This window comes from Strix uralensis, chromosome 13, assembly GCF_047716275.1.
Source record: "Strix uralensis isolate ZFMK-TIS-50842 chromosome 13, bStrUra1, whole genome shotgun sequence".
NCBI lineage: Eukaryota > Metazoa > Chordata > Aves > Strigiformes > Strigidae > Strix > Strix uralensis.
Genome location: NC_133984.1, coordinates 16,017,718 through 16,025,446, shown reverse-complemented (window position 1 = coordinate 16,025,446; position 7,729 = coordinate 16,017,718). Strand labels below are relative to the sequence as shown.

At 41.6% G+C, this 7,729-nt stretch overlaps 1 protein-coding gene across 5 annotated transcripts in view; it reads right to left on the bottom strand.

Annotated features, from left to right (window-relative positions):
* Positions 1-574: 574 nt before the first annotated feature.
* CHRDL1 (chordin like 1) overlaps positions 575-7,729 on the bottom strand; it is a 45,346-nt gene continuing 38,191 nt past the window's right edge. For 4 of the 5 annotated variants that reach the window (XM_074882442.1, XM_074882440.1, XM_074882443.1 and 1 more), the window contains exons 10-12: positions 6,201-6,368; positions 4,944-5,033; positions 575-3,688 (exon numbers count right to left, since the gene is read on the bottom strand). In XM_074882442.1, coding sequence (XP_074738543.1) covers positions 3,558-3,688; positions 4,944-5,033; positions 6,201-6,368 — 389 coding nt within the window. In that variant the 3' untranslated portion in view covers positions 575-3,557. The remainder of the gene's footprint in view (positions 3,689-4,943; positions 5,034-6,200; positions 6,369-7,729) is intronic. The other variant, XM_074882444.1, reaches the window with a different exon arrangement.

Sequence of the window (7,729 nt, the reverse complement as noted above, 5' to 3'; positions counted from 1 at the left end):
TGAGCAGTCAGGGCTCAGTGTCGACCCCATGGATGCCGAGTTACCGCAAGCTTTTACTGCCTTGGTCTGAAAGCGACTGAAATGGGAGCACATTACCACCCCTATGGATTAAACACTGCAGCATATTGCAACAGTTAACTGAAGCAAACATGTCTGTGGAGGGCCACACAATCCTGCTGAGTTCACCGGGACTCCCATGAGTGCACTCCACAGAGCTTCTCAGGCCCGGCTGTAAGTGACGGTAAGTCAGAACTGCTCATAACCTACAAATATCTCTTAGGTTTTTGACAAACTGGTGTCTTAGGTGCACTGCTGACGCCCATGTGGTTCAAGCTCACACTTGGAAGTGTTAGGATGTGGATGAGTGCTGAAGCCTTCTTTTGCACCCTGTCCAGCAGTCCTAAATCTTGAATCTGACCCCATAGCTCAGTACATGATTCCATAGCAGGCAGCCAGGCACTGCACCCAGCCGGGCATGCAGGTTCAGGCTTTCTCTGAGGTGGCAGCAGCAGGACTGCGAACAGGGAACTGACACCAAACATCTTGACCAAACAGCATCAGACACAAAACGTCTTGTTTTATTATCAACTTGAGAGTTTATTAATTTATCAAACCAGGTCAGAGTGATACAACAAGTACATAAATAAGTACTGTAACAGACATACATCCCATGAAGAGAATGAGAAACACGACACTGTGTATTTTGTTGTCTTAAGTGACCAGATACTGGAAAAAATGCAATAATGCATTTTACTAAACGATGCTTATGATTTTTTTTGCTTTTATTAAAAAGTGTTTATTATAAAATAAATACACAATCTGGATTCAACCTGTGCTGTCACAAATACAAAAAGCAGGTTGCTGCCTTCTTAAAAAAAAATTACAAACACTGTACACTTTCCACTTAGTCTTTTTCCATCAACTACTGCTACAAACTGACGATGCCCATGAGGTGAGAAATCAACTGCTGGTCTTCCCACCAAATCCGTGCAGTTCCTCAGAACCTCTTCCTTACAATGTCTTCACCAAAGGAATGATAAGGTTAATTCATGATGTATTAGAAGATTTATAATAAAATTTTGCACTTCTGCAGCACTTTTCAACCCAGCAGATGCCACATGCAATGGGTGCTGCTGATGCCAAACTGCTGCTTCTACAGTGACACCGCAGTAACCTCTGGTGCAGCCGAGGTCTCAGGACCTCGGTTAGGATACACTACAGCCCTTTCCAACACCGGGGCAGGATTTTTGGAGGCAGAGGCTACAGTCCTGTGGAAAGGGGGTGGGGCAGTTTACTTAGCTCGCCTCTTAATGAACAGCGATACAGGACTTCTCACAGCCAGGTGCTCGTTAACACCGTGCACTCCGACGCGCTACCGGTGCTACCAGGGGCCGCAGGGCCCCTCTGAGGGAGCTGAGGGGCTGCCCCGGGCCGGGCACGGCTGGTTCCGGCCGGTCCTAGCGGCCCCACCCAGGGCACGGCTGAGCCCCTCGGCGAGGCGGCGGCCGCCCTTAGGAAAGGCCCCAACGCTGCCGGGCAGCCGGGGCTGAGGGGAAGAGAGTGAGAAACAGCCCCAAGACACCGAGGATGGCACTTCAGGCCCTGCAGCCATAGAGGGATCACGGAGGATTTTGCTACAGCCCACGGAGGCTGGGAAGGAAATCCCCGTGGTTCTTACTGATACCAGGTGAGAATATTTCAGTCTTGCAAATCCACACAGTTGCTGGAGGAGGCCCCTTTTTAGCGTGTTTTCCTGTTACGCACTAGACCATGCTGAGTACTTGGTATGGAGGTAAGTGCTGTTAAATAATATCTGCTCTCTGTCCAGGCCTAGGGACAATGGGGTGGTTATATACAAGGCAAGATCTCTAAGGACCTGAGGGCACCCTATATATATTTTCCTAGTTCCCTTCAGCCTTTCCTTCACGTCTGTTCTCACTTGCTCTTCTTGAGAAGCCCTGCATGATGCTCCTCCTGGCACTGCAGGCAGCGCAGGCAGGACCTGGGTGTCAGGAAGAAACCTGTCCCCAAGGCCTGCACTGCAGAGGGAGGGAGGCTGCCAGGGTTTGCTGCTTGAGACAAGGATCCCCTCAGGATGGTGAAGCTCTACCTGAAACGGGCTTTTGGCATTCAGTACTGAGCTCTCCCACACCTTCATCCCTTTAGAAATGGGTACACCCTGGAGTGGTGTCACTGGCAGAATGACAAACCTCCAAATCCTTGCTGGCACTGTTGATCTCACTCCCTGTGAAGACCCAGCCCCTGGCTCAGCCCATTTCCGTAAAGCTTTGTTTCCTAGCGTGTTTGAACAGCAGTGTTCCCGTCTGCTTGAGGCGTAGAAAATGGGAGCAAAAGCAGGCACAGTCACTTGCTTCTTGGGATTTAATCTGACATCACAGCCAGTGCATGTGCAGTATTTTGGTGACTCTTAAGAGAAAACATTTTTAAAATGACACTTTTTCTGCAGATGAGAGCCACCTTTCTTAAACACACTGTAGACATGCTATATTGAATTTAACAATCTCTCAGATTGGTTTTTCACAAAGGTCACAGTTTTCACAGAGCTGCTGTATTCTAAAGGCCTGCTGTAGCTGTTCTGTGTTTGTTATGGGAGAGAGCTGTCCTTGAAGTGTGAGAATTGAAAGGTCACCCTCAGAAAAATGCAGATCAGGTTTGCAACAAATCAGAACAAATAAATTAAGCACTGTCATAACTCTTAAGGAGTTATTACTCGGGAGGTTTAACCCTCTAGGTGTTTTGTACTTCACCACCTTCTGCCACATCACTTTAGAAGGCAGTTTATCAGCCAAAACCATGTGTTAATAGGGCCCAGAAGAATGAAGTTATTAGGGCTGTGATAGGGAGCTAACGCTCCACATTTTTTAGAGAAGTGGGTGGAGGAAACAGTGAAAACCACTTAAAAGCGAACATTTGCTCAAATTGCTACAAAAATATAGTGATTGCCACTAACACCTGCTGTTCAGTTTATGGACTCAGTTTGCTCAACTACAAGACATCATCCCAAAGGCAGGCTGCTTAGGAGTTTGTTAGTTTAGATCTGTTTTTTATGTCTCCAACACAAGTATTGTATCACTTGTATTTTTCCTCCACTACTAAAAAAAATACATGAGTCATTTCAACACCAGAAATGGTATAAATTCAGCACAGGAAATAATGCTCTCTGTAGCTCCTGCACATTTATTAGGTGTCCTTCTTTTCATTAGTTTGAATAACTTGCCAAATAATAATAATAAAAATGTTCTGTTTTCTCTTTTTAACTTGTAAAGAAATGCAACTCTGGGAAAGTACAGTCTCTCTTTCTCCTTCCCCCACCAGTAACACAGAGCCTCCTAGTCTTTTGGAGGAGATATTTGAACGGTTGACACAGACCACTACACATAAAGCAGCAAATTTGCTGTGCATGATGTGAATAATTACTGCATTATAGTTTTGGCTTTTAGGGCAACTGTTGACTTAAGCAAAATAAGCCTGCAGTCCAGCTGCAGATCCAAGTTTTCATAAGTTTTCTTGTGTTTCTCCCTCCAGTGCTGTCTCCCTTAACAGTGACCCTTTTCAGACTTTTCAAGGTACAAAACTTTTACCAAATCCTCAAGCTCAGTCCTGCACACTCTGCTTTCACACATTTGGCTGATCTGAGCTTCTCCCTCGCTAAATATTTTCCACTGGCCTGAAAATAAAAATACAAAGGAGACAGATACTGACTTAGAAAAGGGCATAGGGAACTTTGAAGACATTTACAAGCACTCTCCAAACAAACTGATTCACAATGGTAAAAGAGAGGATGTCCAGTCTGCCCATGGAAAATATTCAAAGTATCTTACAATCATGTAACATATTCCATGCAAAATAACTTTGTTAAAAATAATAAACAAGGAACAGAATATTATTCCTTTAATTAAGTAGTACTGTAAGTTGATCCTATTTAGTCAACCATTTATGACATTGGATACTCTGCTTTATGACAGTGATGTGAAAATTTAACTCTGATGGTAAACCAAAGTATTTAAAAGTTGTGAAGCAACAAGTCTTAAGTGTTTCATGCAGTGTGAACTCTGCCTACCTGTGTGTAACACAAACTGTGTTTGCTGGATATTAATACTTCTATACATTTTGATAATGCCTGCTGTCCTGGTAACTATAATACTGTATTACAGATAACAATGACAAGCTTACAGAAGGATGACAGCAGAAAATTAGGATACTTTTTATATGAAAAGGTGTTTGCTTCTCACTAAGCCTGTATTATCAAGAGTATATTATTCCTGGGAAAAATACTTCCTTGCCTAATTAGAGACCTCAGAAAAAATGACAACTTGTAACGCAAAAGGACTGGGAACTAAAAATGTCTGTATCTTAATTCAACTATCAAATTGTAATATCCCAAACTGGATGAAATACGGAAAAGAAATTGAATCAAGAGTGATAAAAGAATTACATGTTCTTTCAAAAGGCAGATGTTAATAATGAAGATATTGTTAAGAACATAGGAAAGGCTTCTTTCAAATATAACACACATGTATGTAGGAGAACTCCTTTAATCATCTCTGAATTTTTTCCCTTCTAAATGACTTTCTAAAAAATTGGGGTAACTTGACATGTTACTTAAGTAAATCCAAATTGTGCTGCTGTGCTGACATCAGTCATATTTCAGACTTATGGCAGTATGGGCAGAAAACAGCCTATCACGTATTTTATCAAAATATAGGAGACTAAGACAGCATGAACATGACCTACTGTTATATGTATCTATATTTTGAATTGCTGTATTTTGATTATTTAAATCTAAACTTATAAAATATTAGAGCCATGTACTGGAGGGAAAATAAGTACATCTGTTTGACTGTGTTGAGTAGAAGAGGATATTTTTCAAGGCTATGATTATATGGAGAACAGAAACCTGAAGAGGTCAGAATTTTACTTACTAGGGGTTGTCCTTGTTATCTGCTTGAAGTAAGGAAGTTCTTCAAATTCTCTCTTGGACACTTTTTCAACATGGAAGTGACGCAGAATCCCTTCAGCAAAGAAATGAGAGTGCACGTTACTGGAAATGTGCCTGTTGTTGTAAACTTGTGTTGCTGTCCTGTCTTTATGTAGAATTACTGCCATGTCTAGTCACCTTGTGAAATAATCCTTAGCAGTTACATGGATTTTCAGCCGATTCTTCTTTATTCTGTTTGCCACCCCTCTGGTTTTTTGCTACTCCCCTGCAAATCCTTCTGTGGGTTTACAATTGCAGAGAGTTTGTAGGGGGTGTGAGAAGTAGCCAATTCTTTTCCAATACAGCTGAACCCTTCCTTAATATGAGTAAATGTAAGATTATAACAGAAGTCAGAATCCCAGTGTCCTGGAGAAAAACAGTATCACTTTGCAGTCAGATACCATTTTGCCTGTCATGAACTAGCAGGCGACATCACTGTCAAATCATCACAAGGCTTTGTGGCTTCTTGAACACACACGGTAGTTATTAACCATCTGATCCTCTGTGAATTCTTTTCTGCTCATGATTTCAGCTTGGCTTTGTGCTTTAAAGTGCACTCTAGAGATGTATTGTTTCCGTGTAAAGGGCTGCCCTATATGAGGGTTTCCTAGGAGGATCACATGCTTTTTTCTTAAAGTAGATCAGGTAGATGGGATTCTTAGGAGGCTGGAGATAATTTTTATTATACTAAAAGTTCAGGATTTGCAGAAGTGCTTGGGCTTCTGAATGCTCTTCTATTTTTTTTAATTTTACCAGTTAGTATAATAAAGATATTGTTTACATCCTTAACACATTTTTTTGCCCATATTCTAAACCATCATGGGTGTAGCATCACTAAGGCAGATAGGGCAGACTGATTTCAATGGAAAGTGTTTTGGTCCTTCCTAAACAAGAACCTCCAGGCACTTGGTTCAAACGTTACTACCCATTTCTCGGCAATAATTTACACAGGATTTTACTGACAATCTGTTTGCCATTGTGCTTTTGCTTACAATGAAGGGCAGGAGTTTGCAGAACTAGAGCTTTGTGTGATGTTAATAGTTTTAGTAAAGCTAAACTTGAGTATGATGGAAGTGGTTGTAATAACGATATCCTAAATAGCCAGAAGAACAGCAGTCTCACGATGCTTGCATTTGTAAATTGTCCTGGGATTTTAATGGAAGATGATACACTGCTTGAAGAAAGAACTTGCTCAACTCACCTTTTCTAATTGTCCACACGTGTATTTCAATTTGAGGTGGCTTTTCAGTCTCTACTGCAATTTTTCTGATGGTTTCTCCTTCCTCTGTGAAAACGGATTCATAGACGGGAAATGTCTCCTTCCCACAGAAGTAATCTTTGTTGTCAAAGGTTTGACTTGGCACTTCTTCTGTTTAAAAAAAGCCCAAAACACATACTACAGCTGTAATCACGTCCTCCAGAACTTACTTGGTACTGATAGCCAAGCAGGTTTCGTTTAAAAGCAGAATTTTCACTTGTATGGCCACTCAAATCCATCTCCATCTAAGCCCTGGACATTTAACAGTGTTCTGTTCTGCTCGGTTCTGATGGCCAGTCTGGTCGCAAGACATAATTCATATTTATTACCCAGTTTCATAAGGAAATGAGCTGGGTGAAACCTTGTGGTCTGTGAGACTCCTCACAATTTTTGAACCTGTTGTCCACTTTTCAAGCATATTTGACATAATGGTAGAAGTCTCAGTGGTAATAACTGAATTAAAATTGGTGGTTGGACAGAGTGAAGAGACCCAAATTAATGCTCTTCTGAGGAAAAGGGCAGGTAGAATCTACACGGTTTGAATTTTGCTTGGCAGCAGCTAGCTGGCTGGTGCAAGCTTGGGCTAGCCCTAGTGCACTTACCTCTTGCCCACCAGGTAAAGTCAGAGAACATATAAGTAGAAATTGCGATTATTCTGTTGGTAATTGGGAGCTGGATGAGAATGTAAGAGAGATGATGCAACTCAGAAATTTGGACTGCTGTTTGTGGGCAAACCTAATAATTAATACCTCTCCACACATACAAGACAGACTGCAGGAAGAGGTTCAGCTTTCTTAAAAATTGGCACATAGAATCTCAAAGAAAAAGACAGTAACTCTCTTTTTGCTATTAATTTTTCTATTGAAGCCTGTTAGCCAGGTTTTGCTGACTGTTCTCATATCAAATGAGCCCAATAAAAGCTGTGGGTCTCTGATTCACAGGTATCCAAAAGGATCTAGATACACACCTCCTGCCTGCCAACTGCCTCTGTGTCGTGCTTTTTCCCAGTAAGCAAGGCTAGCAAGAGAAAATGGGAAGTGTGCATTCTATGAAGGATTTCTATACACGACAGAACAACTCATTTCCTCAGAGCATTTCCTCCCAGCGCGTCACCAAACAAACACAGAAATGGGCCATACAGATTAGAAAAGAAGTTTAAAGGCACAGAAGGGAACTGGACCCTCCTTTACCCTTTATATCATATGCAACATGGCTGGTCATTTGGCAGACCGTCAGCAGAGTCATATTAGCAGATTTTTCACTAGTTGTAGGCATTGATTTTAGTAAGTAATGTCTACATAACTTTAATCATTAGCGTGGCATAGAAACAATGCTAAATTTGTGATAAGTTAGTATTTATTTTAAGGATTAAGTTACATAACTGACACCAATCAGTCTATAATCAGGGGTTTTGAATCCTTCTGGTACATTTTAAAAACCAGAAATGGTATTATCTCCATGCAAATTTCACG